We start from the raw sequence: 23,782 nt of genomic DNA on the forward strand, positions 1-23,782 counted from the left end.
AAAAGAGAATTTAATTCCCGGCAATTGACCTCTTTTTCGCTTTTCCATTGTTGTTTGAATTGCTGGCTGGCTTAATGGCATATTTGAAACGCATGACATGCCAAGTTTATGCCAAGCACATAATCAAAGCGGCGAGAGAGTTGGAAATGCATCAAACAACAGTCAAGCAAGAAAACAATATATATGTATATGTATATATGTATGTATATATACATATATGTATGTGTGTATTCATGTAAGTATGTGCAGTAGAAAAGGTAGTGAAAGAAAATATAGAGTTTTTTTGTTGGTCAGCGCCCAGCTATAGTTATTACTGATAGCAAAAATGAGGAAAAAAACAAAGAGAAATAAATAAAAATTAAGTACATAAACATATGTACATATGTATATATAAAATTTTCGCGCAGAAATGCAAATTTTGTTCGTTAACCATTCGCCAATAAACGATTTTAGTTTTTGTTGTTTTTTTTTAAACCTTAGCGCAGCTGTTCATTGACTTTTAGAGCCGCATAGGGCTTTGAGTGCAAAACTTTGTAGGCTGGTTTATGCAGTTATGCATATAAAGTGTATATAACGGTTATTTTCTTACTAATATTTATGGCTTGCATTGAAAAATAATTTGAAAGGTTTCTGAATAAATAATTCAATCCCAAAAAATGTCATACAAAATTTTCGAAAATTATTTTTTGATATATATTTTATATGTATGTATATATTTTCTAAAATAAAAAAATTCAAATTTATTATAATAAAAAAAAGAAAAATATTAACATTATTTGTGATTGAACAATTTTTAGTTGTTATCTCAGAATCGTAAAAAAAAGTTATCTGAATATATAATTCAATTCAAAAAAATGTCATACAAAATTTTCGAAAATTATTTCCTAACATATTTTCTAAAATGAAGAAAAAATTTATTTATTAAGTAATAAAATACGAAATAGTTAATGAATTGTCAAGCAAAAATAACAATTTTTGTAATTGAACAATTTTTGGTCGTTATCTCTGAAACTTAAAGAAAGGAAAGTAAGGTTATCAAACAAAACGGTACATAGATATTTGACTGAAATTGGATATTTCTAAGTCAAATACAAATTTCAATTGAATTAAAAAACAAGAAAGAACGTTAATTTCGGGTGTGGCGAAGCTATAATATATACCTTTAGCTAATACAATACAAAAAGTTCCTTACAAGGCAGCTGTATGCTAAAGTGATCCGTTCTAAACAATTTCTTGTGAGATTAGATTATTGCCTTAGACAATATCTCTTGCCAAATTTCATGAAGATATCTCGCGAAATGAAAAAGTTTTCCATACAAAGATTTTCCTTTGATCGGTCAGTTTATATGGCAACTATATCCAATCGTAGTTCGATCTGAACAATATGTTCGAATATTGTATCAATGCCTTTGAAAATCACCCATGCCGAATTTTGTGAAGATATGTATCTTTTCAGTTAAAAAATTTTTCCATACAAGCACTTGATTCCGATCATTCAGTTTGTGACAGCTATATTCTATAGTAGTCCGTTATCAACGGTTCCGATAAATAAAGCAGCTTCTTGTCGAAAAAAGGACGTGTGCAAAATTTGAGATCGATATCTTAAAAACTGAGTGACTAGTTCGCATATATGGACAGAGAGACGGACATGGCTATATCAACTCAGCTCTTCATGCTGTTCGTTTATATATATTTTTTATAGGCTCTCCAACGTATATTTCTGGGTACTACAAACTTCGTCTTCAAACTTCAAATACAGCCTTATCAGGAAATAAAAAAAAAAAGCATTCCGGAGCTAATGAGTAGAGACTTCATTATAATCGAAAATTATTCGGTTTACATACAATGTTCGTAAAATGGAAGTGCTTTTGTAAAAGTTAGACTACGTTCAAACACGGCAATTTTTTGCTAGAGCAACTCCAAATTTATAAAAGAGAGAGAGTAGAGAGAATAAGTGCGAGAAAAAGGCTGCTGATTGGATGACACTTTTTCAATTCTTGCTCTTCTCGGTTTGCTGTTGTAACATTGGCATTACTTTTCATTTCGGAACTTTTTCAGTAGGATTTCCGAGGTCATGTTCATTGTCAAATGAATACACACAAGAAGGTTGCACTGACTGAACACCTTTATCAACATACAAAGAGAAGTTGCTAATGATGAGCGACAAAAATTTGAATGTGTCTTAAGTGGTCGTGGCCTGAACAATTATTTGATTTTGCTTGATTTAATGCATGTGAACTGTCTCATGGCAAATTATTCTCTCATGTAAGGCCAAAACCAATATAGAATTATTCGAAATAAATTGTCAAACGCAAAACCTTTCTTATATAGTATGTCTAATATCAGTAATTAGGCATACAAAGCCGACAAGAGCCTTTGTGATCTAAACGATTGTGTTTGCCTTAGAATATATACAACTATGCAGTTTGTATGAAAAAATAACAAAAAATTAGAAAAAATCTACAGAAAATTCATTTTATTGCAGAAGATTTGAGTTGTCAAGTCACTAAGGAGGGTAGACTAGGAACATAGAAGTTTATACATTATAAAAAGATTATAGTTGAAGCATTGAATGATACCTAATTAAAATTATAGTAGGCTCAATGACAGCTTTTAATGTGATACCTTTCGAAAGATTGAAAACTTTTCGTTTTCGCATATGTAGATGTCACTTTTGGTACAACAGTCGGAAAATTAAGCCTCCATGGTGAAATCTCTACAAATGGTATGTTGAGGCTGAATGACTTCGCAGGGGCCAGAAACATGGTTGCGTTGTCTGCAGTAGTAGATTCCAGAACAAGAAAATTCATCAAGCTGGCGGTCACCGCTTCGAAAAGTGCGAAAGTTCGAGAAGATCGATCGATTATGTTGTGATAGATGGCCGATAAGTCTCCAGTGTCCTTAATCTGGGTATGCCTCGAGCACCTAACATCGACTCGAACCAACATCTTGTTATAGATAGATACGCACCCGGTTCTGTACAGCAAAGGGCTTGGTTGTGAACGAGGAAATTTCTCGATGAACAAACACCAAACTCTTTAACTCTATAAGAAGAGAGTTTTGCGGAAGATTTATGGTGCTTTGAGCTTTGGTATCAGCGAAAACCGCAGTCGATGGAACTTTGAGCTGTACGAGATATAGGTACGGCGATATTGACCTAAAAGAACACTCCAGCTTTGACGGTTTTCGATTCAGTCCACTCCATTGGAGAAATCAGGTGGAGAAAGATCTGGCTGTACTTGGTATCTCGAACTGGTGCCAAATAGCAAAAAGAAAAAACGACTGGCACGCTGTTATTAACTCGGCTATAACGAGGTAAGTGATGTCTACGCCAGTAAAGAAGAAGAAGAAAAAATCATCTAGAATATCTGAATTTTAGAACCTATTTTAAATCGCCTCTGAGCGATATATACGGCCTCTACAGCATGTTTAAAGGAAATCAGAATGTTTCTAAAAATTTTTTCAACATACTTCCATTTTTAATTATAGCCAAACAGCTAATCAGCTAAACTTTCATTGCTCAAATTTCTATAAATCTAATGACTAAGTGACCGCATGAGCATATTAATAATTGAAATAAATATTTAAAAAATTAAAAATTTGAATAACGCTGTGGGATACAAGCTTTATATGGAAAAACATGCCGAATAATACATGAGAACTAGTTGAGTCATAAATTTTATCAAATCGACTAATGAAAACACATTTATGTATTCGCAACTAAAATTGATTACAATTCCATGCCGATTTCCCATAATACGAATTCGGCTGTGAGAAATATGCCAATACGAGAATTGTTTATGGCTTGCCATAATAATAAATATACATGTGTACACGCTGTGGGGTATTTCGAGGCCCACACTGCGCCTGAATTGATCTTTATCTGCTTAATTTTGGCAAAATAATGAAGACGGAAGATATTTTTGCTATATGTATACAAATCTATATGTGCAATACATATGTATATATATCGATATATGGTATATGTTTACAGATTCACCGAGTAAGACAGTACTTTTTCGAGAGAAAAGACAGAAACCTCGATGAAATATTCTACTTCTCACTATTAAATTTATCACTAAGTACAGTAAAATGCATTTAGCATTTCGCTAAAACGAGTTTTCACACTTTAATTGTCTGTCTAATTATCTGCTCAAGCCAATTTGATAATTATTCACTTTAGCTGTTATTCGACTGCAATCAAATGCGGCAAGCAGTAGTAGGCAGACTTCACCTTGCTTTTTAGGTCATTCACAATGGAAATGCATATCCACTTGCTGTTGTTGTTCTTTTTATGTACATAAAGCAAGTCACAAGTCGCCTTTAAGTAATTTTGACAGCGATATGTACATATGTAAATATTTACAATTAGCACAACGGAGCGCCAGAGCAGTGAAGCGCTTGAAGGCGGTAGCACGCAACAAGGTCGTTGCGAGTTCGTTGTTTGCATAAGTTCGCTTTTATTTATTTTCTCCAGACGTCAAAGGGCGTGTGTGTACACACCGAAGTATTTCTGAACCAAATTGAACATGCTTTTTGATATTTTTGGTCACTTGCTGAATATATTATGCAAGGATTTTCTCTATGTTATTTATGGTTACACTTACTACTGTGATCAAAAAGGTAAGGTTTGTTAATGAACTTTAAATTATTTATTCTTTCAAATCGCCTTCAAAATAAGTCCTGTCAAATAAAACACACATTTGGCAACACTTTTTAAGTCCTCGAAAAATAGCCTTCAAGATCTTCTTCGATTCGTATTTTCTATCTCCTCAATCGTGTCAAAACGTCGCCGCTGCATTGGTCTTTTGAGTTGGCTGAATAGCCAGTAGTCGCACAAAGCCAAAGCAGTTGAATACAGTGCTTGCGGAACAACACGAGTAGACTTTTTGCCAAAAAAAGCCGTGAACATCCAATACAATATGACATGGGATATTATCGTGATGAAGGAACCAAGAATTTGCGCCCATAATTCCGGCCGTTTCAGTCAAATACCTTGACCTAAGGCCTACCGCTTATATAAGATTATTTGTTGACAGTTTGGTCCGGCGTAAGGAATTCATAGTGCACCACGCCACCATAATATTATATCATATTACTTCAACATTACCTATTATATACTTTCCTTCCTTCCTTCTTTTTGTTTTCATCAATATGGTCGCTTGGAAGAAGTCCGAGGCGAAACTAAGAACTCTATTGAAACTACTGTACGAAAGAGTACTGCCTTGACATTAATATTGCAGTCGCTAACGTTAAAATTCCAACTGTCAATAACCCTAAGATTTCAGGTGTGACACTCGAGAGAATGTGCCCCTTCACTCCTCACCGGGCCGCTATTATTGCAAAAGAACAGAGCCATCAAAATCCACAGGCCGCTAGCCGACAGCACATGGGTTAAGGAGCATAATGAACTCCTCTCCAAGCAGTTTCTGCTGTGGTGTTTTCGTAGAAATCATTCCTGTAGTCACCTGCTTGAAACGGAACCGCCTCCTGCGATCATCAAGAGGTCCTTCCTCGACTAGGCGACGACATAAGACAATACGCCGACCAGACTTCGGACGCAACTAACTTCAGACATGCACTGACCGCCATTCACAGTGGAGTCATAAACACCTTCACCGACTACCTCTCAGTAAATGGCGTATTTGGAGTCAAACCACCCACCTATTGTAGACGACGAGCTCGAGTTGCCGTGAGAATTGAGAGTGACCCTCCTATTTATCCAGAATCTACCCCGTTATATCAAATATATGTCTAACATGTAACGAATCCCCGCATGACTCTAACCACCTCTTTGCATGCCCAGCTGACTATACAGATCTGACATCCCTCCCCTTATGGTCCGACCCCGTCGAAACAGCCCGTTTCCTGGGTCTACCGTTGGATGACCTCAATGACAACTTATCTGAACCTTACCACCATGGCGGGGACTGGGTAAACTTTAGAACAACAACAACAACAACAATTTTCAAACAGAAAACAAATCATATCACAAAAATGATAATACAAAGTTGAATAATTACTTCATTCTTCATAGTATCTGCTTCTATTTCACTTGTGCAAAACATGAGCATAGTCTCTTGCGCAAACTGCCGGTTCTGCGTCATGGAACAGGAAACTCCTGAACACATGATTCAGGATTGCCCAGCAATTTGTAGAAGCAGGCTCAAGGCCCTAGGTTCCATCTACCTGGACAGGGATCACAGTACCTCAGTCGCACCCAGAGGGCTCCTGGAATTTTTCAGGATGCTGAACCTTTGTGACCATTTGTGATATAGGGGAGAGCACAATAGACCATAAGTCGCAGTGCAAAGCCTCAATTTTACTATCTATCTATCTATCTATGGATCAGTTCGTGAGCTTGAAGCATAGTCAGAATAATGGCTGCCGTAATTACTTTAGCAGGAGCCAGTTCAACGAAAAGAGCAGCGAGTTCAGGTTCACCGTATTCTCTAATCATATTTGTTTTGTTTTCGCAACAGATATTCTATTTAAAGGCTTACAATTTCTCATTGGGTTTCTGTAGATGGTCCATCACTGTCAATTGCTGACAGTTAAAATAAATAAGAAAGTCGATGTAGAGCAGGAAATGAGAGCGAAATGCATATTCTATGTACATATGTATGTGTGTCTATATTTTTATAAATAAGCAAACGAAACATGATTCCAAAAATTTGGAAATGGAAGAGGAAGCGAACTAAGATCACTGGCGCAAGTTTCATTGTTATTTAACAACTGTTGTCTGATGAGAACTCTTGTCGCTCTTAAAACTCAAGCAGCTGGTTTATTAGAGAGCGATCTACAAAGGGGTGGTTGATTTCCTTTATTTTTTCTTTGCACCTTTCTTGCAAATTATAATTTGGTATGTATGTGAAAATTGAATGAAACTTTTAAAGTTTAAACGCCGCTGAGGAGCTGTTTCATTTGTTTGTCGGTGGTTTGAGGCGCGCTTTTTTGTGGTCGCAGCGTATAACCAATACTTTTATATACTTGTATATATATAAGTATATATGTATGTAGTATATCATCACCTAAGATGCAAAATAACATAAGTTTTCATAAGTTTACAGGCGACGAAAAAACGATATCATAGAAATCACTCATATTGAAATAAAATTTGAGTTGGGTTATAAAATGATTTTATATTAGTTATCATACAATCATAATGGAAAAAGATTTTGAGTTTTGGTTATAAAACGGTTATAATGGGTTGTCATACACTCATATTGAACTCATATTGAAACAAAATTTGAGTTTTGGTTATATATTTGTTATAAAACGGTTATATATTGATTATTATATCTGACAGCGATTTTCGATTTTTTGATGATACGTTATTTTGCATTTTAGGTGACGATATATACATACATTTACACATACATAAATCGAATACACTCATATACATAGGTATATAAGATGTACTTTTACACACATGTTTTTTGGTGTTTTTTGCTTTTTGTTGTCTTTTAATTTGCATTGTATTTGCGCACAGTATTGTTGACACTGTTGTTGCTCTTCTTGTAATGTACTTGGTTATGTCTCAAATTACTGACAAGCCACATTTTGCTCTAACTACCACGCTTAGTAGGTTTATGCTTATCATTGAGTTTGCTTTTTGTTGTAGCAATTGCTTTTTATGGCCACTTTGTTTACCTTGTTACAGTTTTTCGCTTTCGTTGGCGATAATTAAATTTTTTTATATTTTTTTTATTATTTTTTTAATTATGTGGCAGATTTTTTATGCGACAAGCACGCCACGGCGAACAAGCACAAATGACAGACACATATTTATATGCGAATAAATGAGGATGCTGACAGCGCAAATATTGTTGGCGGTTGGCGGCCTTAAAGTTAGCAACAACGCGTGCGCATGCGCACAGCTAATTGGTTGTGAAGGCAGGCTATAAGAGACATACTAACTCATTTTTATGAAATTTTGCTTTATAATCGCTTTGTGTATACAAATATTTACTGAAACTTTTTTTTCTTTTTTGTCCCACAAGGAAGCTTAAATTCCAGCGGCGTAAGCAGCCAAGAGCGGCCATAAATTTTGACGCTGGCAGCGCTGTGGAATTTTAATGACTTTTTGCTTTACGATACACTTGCCGCCTTGTAAGTTCATATGTTTTATTTCAAAGTATTTGTTGTTGTTATTTTTATTTAATTAAATTTTTTATTTTTATACCCTAAACAGGCAATATTAAGTTTGAAGCTGAGAAAACGTAGAACTAGTTTTGAGGTTATCTGCCTGAAGCTTTGCACACGTCGTTTTCATCACAAGAAGCTGCTCAGCTGATGAACTGTCGATATCGGTTCACTATAACATATATTTGCCATACAAACTGACAGATGAAAATCAAGTCCTTGTATGAATTTTTTTTTTATTTTACAGGATATATACACGATATTAGGCATAGACTATTACCCGTAGCAAGGCTACAATCTCCGAACATATTGCTCAGATCGTACTACTACAACATATACATATTTGCCATACAAACTGACAGATGAAAATCAAGTCCTTCTATGAAAAACTTTTTTATTTTTCAGGTTATTTTCATAAAATTGCCACAACGTATTTTCCAAAGCAACTCTGTAAATCTATGTTTAAATTTTTTGGATCGATGCTCTATAGCATATAGATGCCATACAAACTGAGTGAACGGAAACAAGTTCTTGTATGGAAAACTTTTTTATTTGACGAGGTATCTTCCCAAAATTTACCAAAGATTATTTCCCAATACTAGGCTATAAGCTCCGTTAGAATTATGCAGATCGTATCACTATAGCATATAGCTGCCATACAAACTGATCGCTCAAAATCAAGTCTTTGTATGGACAACTCTTTTATTTGTCAAGATATTTTCACAAAATTTGATAAAAAGTATTTTCCAAAGCAATGTTGTAAATCTCCATATAAATTGTTCGGATCGGTTTACTATAGCATATACCTGCTATACAAAATTACCAAGAAAAGTCAAGATAAATTTTTTTATATTTTTAATGCTATAAAAAATGCAGCTGTGAAGGGTATTATAGCTTCGGTCCAGGCGAGGTTAATAATTTTTGTTGTTGTAATTTTTTACATTGCGTTGGAGGTGCGACAAGCGCCACAAAGCACAAACAAGCGGTAAACAAAAGAATTTCGTGGCGAAAGGTTGTAAGGATATACATATGTAAATACATATCGTACATATACATACATACATATGTATATATAATATATATATGTATGTAAGTATACATACACATATGTATCTATATATACTTACATATATGGTGTTTCTATGTGCGTTTGTATGTGTCACGCGCTTGGAAGTGATAAAAGCCAACGCGCCAAGTGTCAATGTACTTGCAAAAATAGCATCGATCAAAACAATAACAATAACAACAACAAGGCAACAAACCTCAGCGCAGACACAACAAGCAAAATAAAATCCCAACAAATCCGCGATAAACAGAAAAAACAACAAAAAATAGCAAATACCAAAGGTAAGTAATGCTATTTGCTTTGCGCTTAATTATAGATATATGTATATTTCGTGTTATTGTATTCCGCGTGTGCACAGTTAATGCTGCTTAATGCTTAATTTCGCTGTTTTCTTTCCGTCTTTAATGTGCAATTATTTATTTTTACTCAAATATTTTTTGTTTCGTTACAGACTTTGCGTGAGCAAACACACTTTTAAGCGCACACAATTAACAACTATTACACACAGACACACACACTTATATACAGTTGCAACACGGTTACCAACAAGAACAACAAGAAATTCACAAATTTTATGTTTTCACGTACATCGCTGTTCGATTGTCTCCGCCTGCTGAAGCCAAGCAATATGCTAATCAGCCAACGCAACGCTCTCACGTTCTGATTCGTGGCGATCGCGGCTCGAGCGCTAATCACACGAACGCATAAAACTTCGAAAATGTTAAAGAGCGTTAAGATTGAAAAAAAAAGAAAAACACACAGCAACAATAAAAAATCAATTAATTAAAATTATTTTGTTTATATGTAGTATGTATGTGAATATGTTTGTGACGCGCACGCAGACTCACGGTGTCGTTGGGAACGCGACGTACACCGAAAACACTTGCGAACACAACGAAAAGCTAAAATCAACTGAACTTCTGATCGCCATGGGAAGCAGCCACTCGGCGGCGGCACTAAAAATGTGGTAACACGCTGGGAAAGTGGTAAGAGCGACGAGTGTGCGTGCGCTCGTTAGCGTTGTGGCGCTCACTGGAAAGTTTGTTTTCGTTTTCCAATGGGCGTTTGGGTGAGAGTGTGGCGCTACTGAGCGGGTGACTGGTAGTTACGGTTGCTAAGCAACAGAAAATAAATAAAATGATTTAAGAAGGAAATGAAATTAATTTTTTTGCGTTGATTGAATAAAAAATAATTTTTGATGTTTAGAAATTTTTATAAGTTTATTAGGTGTGGCCTAAAGGGAAAGTGAGTTGGAAGTGATTGGCGAAAATAATGGGCTAGAAGATTTACTTTATATTTTTATATTTTTGGCGGCGATTTTCGTTTGTTTAAAAAATGTATACACAAAAGTACGCATAGTTTCGATATTTCGTTCAAAAATTGACAATGCTCGAATGTTTATCACATATTTTTTAATTAATATATATTTAATTACACTGTACACAGCTATTTTGCGACTATAATGTTTACATTTATTAGAGTTGCAACTTTGTTGAAAATATAATCAAAAATGTGTTTCAGCACACAATTCGTCGATTGACCAAAAATTTTGCGACTATAATGTTATAGAAAAAATTATAGAAAAAGGAGTAGGAGTTTTAGTGTTGTCTTCAAGGGGATGGGATGAAATCACCACCATTTACAAAAATAGCTGTAAATGATGGAACATTTTATAACTAAAAAATCGTAATCAAGATACCTCAAATACGCCAAAGACCTCTTAGCTCATCAGTCGCTAATTTTTTATTCAGATTTCTCGAGTATTTGGCCAAAAACTACATATATTCGCCAAGCATAGGCTCAGTGTGAGTTTTTCTTATTTTCAAAAATAGAGAGAACCTTAATTAAAAGCATTAAAAGCGCATCCTGAAAACTCTAAAGACTATCCAAAGTGTTTCAACGATTATAAGAAGAGCTGGCATAAGTGCATAATATCGAAACGGAACTATTTTGAAGGCGACAACATTAATCAAAAAACGAAAGTTACCGTATATTTGACAGTTGATATAGTTGTTTTTTTTTTCAAAAAAATACGCTTTCTGGCTATCAGATATCTTTAAGGTCCCACTATCAGCATATTAAAGGTCACAATATGGGGACATTGGGACCGTAAAGTTTATTTTAGTGATACCAGCTATTCCAATAAGTCAAAGAATGTGCTTACAACTCGTTTTAGACGTCTCAGCAAATTCACTACTGAAAATTGAGAAAATATAGAGAGTAGTTATAGTATGTAATAAACTCCTCATTCTGTTATTTCTCATGTTATCAGCATCTATAGTGGGTAGAAAAGTTCAAGATCGGTTGAATGACAATTTTCTCGAAATGGTTATAATTGATGAGTACAAGCCATAAATACTGTCCCAAATATAGCTCTGATCCGCAAATCTCTCATAGAGAATTTAGTTTCGCTTAGTTGCTGCTCCCTGAGAGCACTCATCAGCAACTCAGTATAAGGAACAGTGGAGCGGCCTTTCAAACTTCTTTCTCTCAGCTGCAAGCGAAACCAATGGTTTTGTGAAAGGTCAAAACAACAGCTGGTACGATGTGGACTGTATTATAGCACTGAGAGAAACGGACAGCCTACCTCGCAATGTTGCGATCGACCACAACACGAGCTGGGTTGGATAAATACTGAAAGTTGAAGTTAGAAGCAAGACACATATGCAGACAAAAGAAGAAAGGGTCCTAATCCGTGAGTATGGAGAGCTCGAGAAGCTGGTCGACAGTGGTAATGATGGGAAATTCCAAGTAAAGATACGGCGACTAACGGAAGGTTTCAAGACCGGAGCATACTCTTGTAGGAACCAAAGTCGAGATCTAGTGGCTGATAGTCAGAACATACTGAAGAACACAGAGTGGAAGTGTAACATTTGGAAATGGCGAATCCGATTCCACAATCGATATTCCATTGCCCGGCTATGAAGTTGCTCGAATAGCCATTACCAGCCTGAAGAACAACAAAGCGGCAGGAGCCGATGGATTACCGGCCGAGTTATTAAAATACGGCGGTTGAAAGCATGCCCGATGATTGAAACCTAAGTGTGATCTCTCCAATCAACAAAAAGGGAAAATCTGCGAAAAATACATTAGGATAAACCTTCACCGCCCACCGCCATCAAACTGAGTAGACCTTAGTAGTGTGGCTTTAGACCTAAAAAATCTACTACCGACAAGATTTTCACCATGTGCCACATCTTGGAAAATACCCCTGAAAGGAAGATCGACACACACGACTTCTTCGCCGACTTTAAAGCCGGCTTCGACAGCACTACAAGAAACTATCTCTTTGCAGCTATATCTGAACTTGGTATTCCCGTAAAGCTAATACGTCTGTGTAAGCTGACGTTGAACAACACGAAAAGTTCCGTCAGGATCGGGAAGGACCTCTCCGAGCCGTTCGATACCAAACGAGGTTTCGGACAAGGCAACCCCCTATCGTGCGATTTCTTCAATCTACTCCCGGAAAAAATAATTCGAGCTGCGAATCAATAGACAATAGCAGAGCCATTGGCTTGGCCAGCTTAGAAGGTTTTCGATTTGGTACCCACCATTGGAAGTAGAGGAAGAGGAAGATCTCCACTCCGTTGGAGAGATCAGGTGAAGAAAGACCTTATTATACGTGATATATCGAATTGACGCCAAATGAGAAAGTAAGAAAAAGTCGGTCCGCGCGCTGTTGTTAACTCGGCTATAACGACGTAAGCGGTGTCTACGCCAGAAAAAAAGAAGAAAATATCAAGCTGATGACTTTCATTGTATACCATATTTTTCATATTACGTTTCCAGAAGCTTAGAGTACCCTCTTAAGTATCCTGTACTCGTTAGAAGAAGCAGAGGTGGAAATTTGTCATTTGGAATTTACAGCAATCGCTGTTTTTAAGCTCCTTAAGCTTCTTATCAAACACAAAAGATATATTTCAAGATTCCTTCTCGCGCATTGCTCTTCTCGAAGAGTACACCCTTATTTCTATTTGCTTTTTCTCTCTCCCTCTCTCTCTCAGTTCAGTTCAGTTGTTATTAGATACCATTCTTTTTAAATCTTCATAGGTTCTTTATTTCATTTCACATACACTTAACAAATATGTATACGTCGGTGATCCCAGATTCGTTATTACAACTCGAATTTTTTTATTTGACTGGAAATAAAAGCTTAAAGCTTTTTCTTATGAAGCTTTTATAGTTGTGAGAACTTTTTGAGGCAATGATAACAATGTTGCCACTGAATGCAGTTTATAATACTTAAATATGGGCTTACTCAGCAATTGTACAGTATTGCGAATTCAAATAGCATAACTTACGGACTACTTTTGTTTTATCCTAGAGTTTTTGCTACATTTTATAAAAAAAAACTAAACAAAATATTTTAAATAAGAGACTGAAAGTAGTTCCACATTGGAGTCACTTATTTCGCAATACATACACATATTATTGGTACAATGCCTCGCATATAATTTTCATTTATTTTGCTTAATAAATTTTTTTTCACACATTTTTGCTATGTGCTGTTTAAATTTTATGTTAATTTTTTTTTAATTTATGAATTTTGTGATTTTTTTATACTTTTAATTTCACTCTAGATTTTCTGTACCTATTAGAAATGAGGGCTCCTTTCTTGGCCTAGTTCTAGGACGCAGAGACCATCTGTGTGTTTGTGAATTTATGGACATGTGACTCCGCTGGGGTCGCAGCAGTGTCAGTTTCCGTTCTTTGTGGAAATGCAGGTTTTTTAAGGGTTTGGACGTACTTGCTCGTTTGGGTGGAGTTATGCCTTCATCGGAAAGGCGCAAGCTCTCTTTAAACCATGCGATCTGTTCCACCAAGTACGAGCGATTTGTTTGGAGTTTCTCAATAGCTGTTTTCAAATAATTTATGTTTCCATCTAACCGCGAGTATTCGCTGTCATAATGTAGCGTTAACTTCGCTATGCGTTGGCGTAAATTCTGTAGAAGACATGCTAATATGTTTACATATGTATATATAAACGCATAAAAGCCTGCATTTCACCTCTATCTGATTGAAGTAAGTGTCCGTGGTGCAGGTTGTTGCAAACTGTTCTTCATAAAAACGTTTCTTGGCTTTCTGGATTTCCTTCTTTAGCCGCTTCTCGGTCATTTGTATGCGCATTTCGGCCTGCTCCTCCCTCACTTTGTGGAAACGCAGCACATAATTGTTCTCTATATTGGAAATTACTGCACACGAATATTTTTTGAAGTAAGTCAGCGCTTTCTAAAATATTCAGAAGATTGCTTACAAAAGAGATCCTCCGGCTTTTTGGTTAATGAGCCCATGGTTCTTTTAATAAAAGCCACCGCGATGAGTTGGAGGCGCACTCCGTCAGACTTTGCCTCATTCAGTTGCACTTGTTTTGAAATTTCTGCCTCAAAGTTATGAAATTTCGCAATAGACCTACATTTAAGTAACAAAAAAACTTAATGAAATCTAAAAAACTTTAAAATTATTATTGATTTTTTACGCCATAACATCCATTGGCATTATAAACTGGTTTTTGTTCACATAACAATCACCCAAATCGTAGAGGCAATTCCGTATAGCCACATAGTTCTTTAGCTTCATCCATATTGTAAATTGCCTAGGTGACATCTGGCGGTCGATGACTTTGAACCACAGCAATCTGTGTGACTCCGTATCCAACCAGTCTTCGTACTTCCAACTTAAGATCTGTTCCGGACATTGCACATGTATGAATTTGCCCAATTTGTTACGCTCCAAATCCTCTATGAACATTATCCTGTTCATTAGCTTCTTGATCGCCATGTGCACGGCCAGTATTTTGAGCTTCACTTTGTAGTTGAAACATTGAACGGGTTGTTCGACCTTTAGACTCCTTGTGCTGAATGTACTGGCCGATGCTCTGAATCTGCGCACATCATGCAGCGATCGGAACGAAAGACGTTTTGTGATCGGATTTTTCGCAATTAATTCTAAAGAATAAGTTCTGCGCATAATTTAGCCGAAAGTTCAAAAATTAAATCGTGCTCCAAAAGCAGACGAAAAAGTAAAAAAAAAGTTAGAAGCGGAAAAATTCGTTACTTCGTCAAGGCTTTTCAAATCGGAAAATTTTTAATTTTCTAAATTTTAATGTCAAGATTTCATTTCCATATTTGATGCTGAATTTCAAATATTGGTTATCATTTTCTTGCAGTGGTGCCACACTGGAGAAAAAAAATTAAAATTTTGTTTTTGTATTCATTGGCTAAATTTTGATTACCGTTTCACCACTAAGTTATAATCCTTAAGGCTTTTGTTGTTGTAGCGATTACGTAGACCCGACTGTCATAGGAACGGAAGCCTAAAGGCTCATTAACGTGGAACCAACTGTCGTAGGACAGGAAGTTTTAAGACTCATTGACATCGATCAAAGTAGTTGTCTTCACTAAAGTAAACAAAACCAATGAGACGAAAAGAGTTGTTAACTTTGCTAAACGTTATTGATCCCTATAAAGTTGATAACCTCGCAAAGGGCTAATGAATCTAGGAAATGTTGTCGATTTTGCTTATCAAAGGAGCCCTTGACCTCAAGGAGAATTTTTGATTCACAAAAGAGACAACGATCAAACCAAAGATCATTGATCTGTATTCAAGGTAGTGACTTTGTTAAATATAAATAAAGAGTCAGTGACCTCGGGAAAGTAGTTGACTTTGCTAAAGGTAAACAATAGGGCCAATGACCTCAGGAACGGTTTTTGTTTGACTAAATTTGATCGAATGACAACATTCTGCAGATGGGCTTGTTGACCCAGCAGAAGGTAAACAAAAGGACCCCTCAACTCACCAAAGAGCATCCATGTAAAGAAGGGTGGTTGACCGCGCTAAGAATATGTTGAAAAAAGCCATTAAACTCAGAAAGCGTTATTGACTTCGATAACTTCTGTTCCAAATTATTTCTAACTTATAATACTAATGAATTTTTTATAATTTTTTATTCGAAAACAGGATTGGGAATACGAAAAACGACATGTTGAATACATAAAATCCGAATTCGAGTAAATTTTACTTCGAATCAAGTTACGGAATAGGACTCAGAGAAGGTTCAGACAAGATTCTTCATTCAAAGTCAAATGCTGACTGTCATAAGAGGCATGCAGAATAAGTCCAAAGGTTTAGTGTGGTATTTGTTATTGGCCTTTGATGCCATAATTCTTAACCGATTACATTTCTTCGGACAATTATGGCAAATTTTTAGTCCTCATACAAAAGAAAGACCTGTAAAATATATTAGTGAAAATTTTAGAATAAAAAAAGTTGTTTAAAAAATATATTTCGAAATTTATTGCGAATTATATTAGGAGTATAATTATTAAATGTATCTTATAAATATGAATATATGTATGTATATGTGCTTTGCTGTTTTTGAACAATGTTTTAAATTTATTTTTAAATTTTTTTTTAATATATTTTACTTTGTACATTTTTTAATTTTTTAAATACATTTTCCTTTCTTTTTTATTTTTTTTTTTAATTTTTAGTATTTATTTTGATTTTTTTTTTTTTAATTTTTAAAATTTATTTTGAAATTTTTTTTAAATTTCACTTTCAATTGGCTTTTATTGCCATAGTAGATCTTTCAATTTTATGAGGCAGATTCATGCTCGGTGATGTATCCATGACTAGAAACGACTTATCCGACAGCGCAAGTGATTTGACACTGTTTCTCAACTCCGTGAAATCGGTGATATCACCTTCCCTGAATTGTTGTACTGCTGTGCGGAAGAGACGCAATTTTGCTTTGCGATATGCAAGCTTTGTCTTCAATTTCGCAATGTCGGTCTGTAGAATTTGCCGCGTGTCTTCTGTTTCTATTTCTTTGGTCACAAACTTCTTTTCAATATTCTCAATTTTGACGCGCAAAAACTGCAGAAATAAGAGAATAATATTTGTATTTTGATGTATTTGTAGTCTTTAATTGTGATACGCCAGAATGGGAGAAGTGGCGAATCGAACAAGCAGGTGGCTTAACTCAAAGAGCGAGCATAGTGAAGTTGAAAAAGTGTAGCAAGAGGTTAACACACTTTAATAGGTTGCCCACATGCTCTCTGTTATTGTAAACGATCTTTTTAGAAGACACTAGCACTCAAATAAAACCGAAACAAAAGTCTCTAAAACAACTCACCTCTATAGTATTGTGATAAACATCGCTTTTGTAGACCGTTATGAATGCATCATTCTCAATACGCTCCTTGTAATAGTCAATTTTTTTCATGAGCTCTTTTATACGAATATCAGCCTCAAGTTCAGCTTGCTCCTCCGACACTTTATTGTGGCGTCTTATGTACCTTTCTTTGACCTTTTGCCTTACTGTTTAATAGAAATTTTTAAAATTATTTTTTTCCAGGTTTTTTCTTTAAACTATACTCACAAACAGCCTGCATATTTAGACTCAAGAATTGTTGTTCAAGTGTCTTTATAGTGGCAGTGCATTTGTCGAAAGATCTCTTATCTTCTTTAAGTTTATTCCATTGCTTAGTATTGGCAATCAACTCATTGCTTAATGATTCGTGCAATTCGTTGTACTCTTCAACCGATCTGAAAATTCAAATGTACACACATACTATATGTATAAGTTAAAAGTATTTACTGTAAGATATTCCCTTAAAGAATTTAACAAGAAGGCAGAGCTTTGAAGAAAAAATTTGTTCTACAGGGAATTTGTATGGATTTTATCATAAATTTAGCAAAGATAGAAGCTTTTTTAGACAAATCCTTGGTGGTGGAACGGTGAAATGAGAGCTTTATAGACATTTTGAACCAATAGTTTAGATCAGAGGGTGCTCAATAGCAAGCTGCAAGATAACAGAGCAGACCTGTTATCTTGCAGCTTGCTATTGTCCAAATATGGCAGATAGAACTCCATAAACCTACTATTTAGTTTCAGAAATAGTATATACAGACTTACAGCTACTACAACGGGTTACTAAGTTTTCGGCCTGCATGCGCTGAAACTACGTCCGCACAACAATATTTGCCGCAGTTGCAAGTTAGTAGGAAGTAAGTTTGATTGACCACCAAGATCGTGTGATATCACACCGTTGGACTTTTTTCTGTGGGGATATGTAAAGTCTAAAGTCTATGCGGCAATCCCGCTTCGAATCAGGCCCTGGCGCAAAACATCACCAGTGTTATTCGCCAGTTACCAGTCGAAATGCTCGAACGAGTCACCGAAAATTGGATTCAAAGGATAGACCATCTGAGACGCAACCGCGGCCAACATTTGAAAGAGTCCCACCATAGTGTAACAAATAATGCATTCAGTTGCAATTGAGCCCCTGGTGGAGGAACTACTACTTACCTACCAGCCAAAACTTTTCATGTCCAATCTAACCAAACTTGTGGATTATGACAAAGAAAATGCTACAGATCTTGGAGAAGTCAAGTACAATATCTGCAGATAATAATAAGTTGGAGCTTGTAATTTTTATGAAGGTCTAAACAACTTAGAAACTGATCTATGAAATAATTAGGTAAATGGTATCTCGAGATCCGGAATTCAAAATGTGAGTATATACCAGGGAAAAATTCTCGATTTTAATCCATGTTCCAGATGGTTAAAGGATGTCATGAAGCTGCCAAACTCAGAGCACTTTAACTGCTTCTTATTCCAAGCAGACTTTTGATGGGAGGGAACTGGTTCGGAGTGAACTTCGGCAATGTATTTATGGATTAAGACTAAAATATAAATAATAAAGAAAGAGTCAGTTTTAACTTTTTACAGACTTCCAGGCAGAGTTCAAACTAAAGCGGCCGCTCAAAATTTATGGTGTGAGTGTAACATCTTTAATTAATTGAAAGGAACGAAGTTCACAATCTGGATTTCTATTATTAAAAGCTTCTCTAATAATATGAAAGTACTTCAATTGTGTCTATAAGATCACGACTCTTAACCTTCAGCGGATCTCTATATCTTTTTTACACAAAAATTTCAATTCCATATACCATATATGTATGTATGTACATATACGGATACCACATATATATTATTTTACATACCGCAGCTTTTTGCAAGCCTCTTGTTGCTGCTCCTTTTCGATGTACGACAATAATATTGAAAGCGCAAAATCATTTAGTTGCCTCAAGTCCACTTGCAACTTCCGCTCCTCCACCCAACCTCTATTTGCAGCCTTTGCAATGACTTTCATCCAAAAAAGCCCATAGTGCACACGCTCCTGCCAGGCCTCCTTGGTCCACACGAAGGCATTGTGTGGCATTTGGGCCGCAATGTGCATCGGCGACTTCTCATCCGCCGCGAACAGTGACAATTCAATACTTTGTATCAGTCGCATGATTACCTCATAAATCGCAAATACTTTGATCTTATCGTTATTAACATCGTGAGCAATTTCGTTTTTGATTTCTTTCTTAAATTCAATTCGCTTTTCCGGAATTGGTTTTGAACATATTAGAAAATTTTTTGGATCTGGATTTTTATTATTCATAATTTGGCCGCGCGGAGGAATGTGTCCGAAAGGAAACTCCAAAGTTAGTTATAAAATAACAAATAAAAATAATAAAAATCCGACTTCCAAAATGTGTTGTTAAATGGGCAAATATGAAAAATTTACTGGCATAGCTTTCAAAATTTTGCGTAGAGCTCATTTATGGAAAAATCAAGGGTTGCGTTGATTGAGTAATTAAAGTGTTTAAGTAATATAATTATGACTTGAGACTGGCTAAATTGATACACAAATTAGTACGTCGCCAGAAATGCTTATGAGAAATATATTAATTGAAGTTAGGTCGAAACACTTCACAAAAGGTTCCAAAACTGCATATTTTCTGAAAAATTTTACCTTTTTGGTTACGGTTACCAAAAGTTTGGTCGGAGCTAGGTTCGAAAAACTGGACAATGGCACAGAAAGGCCTCAATGTTTCCACTTCATCTACTTCCATACAACATGTTTAGTCTTACAGCATGAATGCCTATTGGACAACGTCTAGTAAGAACTCTTATGATAGCAGAAAAACGAACTTTGCCAAGAGCAAGTCGTTCAGTCGATCTTCTACGCTCTTATTTTGACTAGAAGGATGTCGTAGACGCGCCAAGACCGCCCGACCCGCCAAGCGACGACCAATGCTTGCCAAGCTTACACGAAATCTGTATGTAGTAGTAGTTCATTCCCTTGACGGTCGGGTCAAAGTAACCGGAACGGACCCAAATTTTTATCCGACCAAAGACCATCGACTCGGCACCATTTATCGAATCGACTTCAAAAATGTTTTCCGCGGCTATAAATACATCAATAGGGCTAGTGCTACAATGCAAGATGATAACGAAGGTCCTACTCGTTCTTAGTCTGATGTGAGCTGAGTAACGGTGCTTTCCTTGTTTCCTTATCGGATTAGGAGTTTGAAGCGATTCCGATATGATCAGGCGCCCAAAAGAGTCAGATAATGAAGAAGCTTGATGCTACAACTCTTGAGGATAGACATTCCTTACAAACTTTGACGCACTAATTGCGAGCTCAACCCAAATATTGCCGCTCTACTGTCTTATCCAGCGGCATATCCTTCGTCAGTATGTGAACGGAAGAACAGCCTCTGCGACGCAGTGGTCAAGTTTTCAAAGGTGTTATTGAGCAAGAGAGTTTTACAGAGATTATTTTTGGATTAATTCATATACCAAGCTTCTCTGAGATTTAGAGCGAGATTCGCAGTAATGCACCAGCCAGCAATATTCACGGATGAAATGTGTTGGTGTTGTCAGCAGTGCACCGTATATGCTGATGAGAGCAGTTCTTTGAACACGTTCAATCTTCTTAGCGATTGTGACCTTTTCGAGTACTCTTCACAAGATGAATACACTGTAGAACATTATTGGCTTGACTGCAGTTTTGAAAAGCCTCCATTTAGCTTCTCTACAGCAGTATAATGAACAGATGCCTTCTTTACCCGCTTACTGATATTTGACCTTCTTGAAAGCTTTCTATTAAGCTTAAGGCATAGGTATTTAATCTTATCAAGAGGATGAAGGTATAAGCCTCCGAATAATGGGTAAGGAACCTCCAGGATTTTATACTCCTGATAAATATAATCATGATATGTAACAATACAGAAAACATAAAATAAATAATCCATGAGTATTATAAAGTAAAGAAAGCATCACTTGAAGAAGACGGAAGAGATTTCCCATCCAGGCATTTCGTCATGCCACACATCGTTGAACCTGAAGTGCTGCACGGCTATCTAGGAAGATCATTATGAAAAATTTACAATCGTGTTTACTGACTACTGTCAAAATTTCATTCTAATCGGACTTTTGGTTTTTTGACATTGAAAGGAAAAAGGGTGTGCGTGAATTTTATGATAATACTTGTAGGGAAAGACAAATGTCGGTCTGACTGTTTTTCTAACGAAATTACAGAATCAACAAGTAATCAGATGCTGGATATGGTAACTCTCCTCCTTCGATGACGACCGACAAAATGTTCAAATGACATGGTTCTATGAATCCTGGTCGTTACCGATTTGGTTAAAAAACTTGAAGATCGCGGCTGCCGGATGATTGGCTATGCAGGCGATGGAGCGCTTATAGCCAAATAAGGTTGCTGAGTACCGTGTACGAGTTAGCGCAGGGGTATCTCAGTTTCGTAACAAATTGGGCAGTCGGAAGTGGTCTTGCCATCATCTCAAATAAAATCGAGCTAGTTTTATTTACCAGAAAATACAAGATCACGGTAACACCGCAGTCGCAAACCGGAGACGTCCGTCTGCAACTGGTGGATACAGTGAAATATCTAGGTATCATCCTGGAAGCTGAATATCGAAGAGAGAGCAATAAAGTACTGCTGCAGAGAAGCCCTTGGCAAAAGATGGAGTCTCTCACTGAAAGTGTTTCTCTGGCTCTACGACACCAAACACTCGGAAATCTTCACATACTTTGACTTCATACCAGATCACTTGGATCATGGAGTCGCTAAACCGAATTCTAGCATCACAAAACACTACATATAGCACTGCACCATCTTTGATGAGCCATCTAACCTAACACGGTCGGTTTTAAATAAACTGTTTCCATATGCCTCGAAAATGGCTACCATGGATGACAACTTGATAAAAGACCACTATCTTTTATGAGCAGACCGCCGATTTTAGGTGCGCAAGATAGTTCAGATTTAAGAGGCATCTCAAAAAACCGAATGCATTATATCATATATGAAATATTGGGCATAAGAAAGCTGACGCAGAAGCAGACGTCGGAAACCCACAAATATAAATGACAAGACAAGATAAGCTGAATCGATTTAGATATGTCCGTCTGTCTGTGGTTCCCAGTTTATGAGACATCGATCTGAAATTTTGCTGACGTCCTTTCATCCACTCATTCTGAAGTCGTTAATATCATATTACAAATAAACTGAGCGTTCAAATTCAAATACTTGTATGGAAAACTTCTTCATTTGACGAGATATCTTCACTGAATTTGGCATGGATTTCGTCTAAAGAAATAATGTTATTTCCGGCGAAATTTTTCTGATCAGATTAATATAGCACATAGCTGTGATACAAACAAGCAATCGGCATCGACTTCTTCTAAGGCAGTTCGTGACGGATTATAGATTCGGTGCAAGTGGAGCTCGTTTATAACTATTTTGTATGTAGAAATTAATTTGCTTTAATGGTGTTGCTGTAATTTTAAGCATAACATTTTATTGTTTTTCACTGCAGATATTGCCAACTCAAATAAAACACACTTCAAATTACTGTTTCAGCTTTCGTACAAAACGAAAAAGCTTTGAAAGCACATTAACAGCAGTTCTACAGCAGCAAACCAGAGAATGTTAACGATCAAACCACACATTCTGTAGTTGCGCTGTAAAAGCTCTATTACACACACATATGTGTCTCTCCGCAGCTTTTATAATGCTTTCAAAGTTTTAATTAGCTGCTTAGCCGCCGGTTATGTGGCAAATGCGCAGCGGAGGAAGTCGCAGTTTCATACATATATAGATTGAGATACAGCTGTTGCAGATGGCTAAGATGCAGAAGAAAGAACTAAGCCAAACAAGCATGACACACGGCTTTCAGCCTTGAGTTAGGTTAGTTAGATGCCTCGGCGGCGTTGCCTTTAGCAGAGCAATAACTCATTTAGCGTCATTTGTGGCAGCAATGCCTCACGAATGATTTGTGTGTGCAACTGCTTGGCTGTTTGCATGATGTATGTAGGTCTGTATGTGAGTAGTTAGTTCTTTGAATTCGCGCCATGGCACGCGTGTGACCCAATTTCTGATTTTCCTGTTGCTCCATTGCCGATATTTACGGCGACGGCGAAGACGACGCGCTCATCTTCATTTCCACAACGGCTGACATTGTGGCCGCATTTTAGCGCGCGCATATGTGGCAACAACGACATCAACTTGGCAGTGACGCTTGCGCCATTTGTTGCTCTTTTGCCAATTCATTTGGTTATTTATGTGAGCGTTTTGCAATAGACCGCATGTAATTGACATAGAAAGAAGGGAACCAGAAAGCTAATTGTGCTACTCACTTAGCCACAGACACACACACACATACATATATACATACATGAAAGTTGAAGTAGTCACTCCACTTTGT

At 36.5% G+C, this 23,782-nt stretch overlaps 3 protein-coding genes across 6 annotated transcripts in view; all 3 read right to left on the reverse strand.

Moving 5' to 3' along the window:
* The window catches only part of LOC126760452 (uncharacterized), a 45,614-nt gene extending 35,510 nt beyond the window's left edge, over nucleotides 1-10,104 (reverse strand). For 3 of the 4 annotated variants that reach the window (XM_050476093.1, XM_050476094.1, XM_050476091.1), the window contains exon 1: nucleotides 9,800-10,104. The gene's annotated coding sequence lies outside the window, so the exon portion shown is untranslated. Of the gene's footprint in view, nucleotides 1-9,795 lie in introns of all 4 variants that reach the window. The other variant, XM_050476090.1, reaches the window with a different exon arrangement.
* A 3,574-nt stretch (nucleotides 10,105-13,678) lies between these two features.
* Nucleotides 13,679-15,268, reverse strand: LOC126758682 (uncharacterized). The gene is made up of 4 exons (XM_050473032.1): nucleotides 14,688-15,268; nucleotides 14,466-14,620; nucleotides 14,219-14,403; nucleotides 13,679-14,154 (listed from the first exon to the last, which is right to left on the reverse strand). The coding sequence occupies exons 1-4, from the start codon at nucleotides 15,176-15,178 to the stop codon at nucleotides 13,783-13,785; spliced, it is 1,203 nt and encodes a 400-aa protein (XP_050328989.1). The 5' UTR covers nucleotides 15,179-15,268; the 3' UTR covers nucleotides 13,679-13,782.
* Nucleotides 15,269-16,646: 1,378 nt separating this feature from the next.
* On the reverse strand, nucleotides 16,647-19,803 carry LOC126758389 (uncharacterized). Its single transcript, XM_050472647.1, has 4 exons — nucleotides 19,220-19,803; nucleotides 17,592-17,758; nucleotides 17,346-17,530; nucleotides 16,647-17,086 (listed from the first exon to the last, which is right to left on the reverse strand). Exons 1-4 carry the CDS (start codon nucleotides 19,663-19,665, stop codon nucleotides 16,769-16,771), a joined length of 1,116 nt encoding a protein of 371 aa, XP_050328604.1. The 5' UTR covers nucleotides 19,666-19,803; the 3' UTR covers nucleotides 16,647-16,768.
* Between the last annotated feature and the right edge of the window lie 3,979 nt (nucleotides 19,804-23,782).

The sequence above is a fragment of the Bactrocera neohumeralis genome, chromosome 5 (genome assembly GCF_024586455.1).
Source record: "Bactrocera neohumeralis isolate Rockhampton chromosome 5, APGP_CSIRO_Bneo_wtdbg2-racon-allhic-juicebox.fasta_v2, whole genome shotgun sequence".
In the NCBI taxonomy this organism is placed as follows: domain Eukaryota; kingdom Metazoa; phylum Arthropoda; class Insecta; order Diptera; family Tephritidae; genus Bactrocera; species Bactrocera neohumeralis.

Coding starts and splice junctions, on each gene's coding strand:
- LOC126758682 (XM_050473032.1), bottom strand. CDS start 15,178: ATGCGCAGAACTTATTCTTTAGAATTAATTGCGAAAAATCCGATCACA. Junction 14,621..14,687: donor ATGCCAATGGATGTTATGGC/GTAAAAAATCAA, acceptor ACTTAAATGTAG/GTCTATTGCGAAATTTCATA. Junction 14,155..14,218: donor CTTACTTCAATCAGATAGAG/GTGAAATGCAGG, acceptor TGTCTTCTACAG/AATTTACGCCAACGCATAGC.
- LOC126758389 (XM_050472647.1), bottom strand. CDS start 19,665: ATGAATAATAAAAATCCAGATCCAAAAAATTTTCTAATATGTTCAAAA. Junction 17,759..19,219: donor GAGGCTTGCAAAAAGCTGCG/GTATGTAAAATA, acceptor TTGAATTTTCAG/ATCGGTTGAAGAGTACAACG. Junction 17,087..17,345: donor TTTATCACAATACTATAGAG/GTGAGTTGTTTT, acceptor TTATTTCTGCAG/TTTTTGCGCGTCAAAATTGA.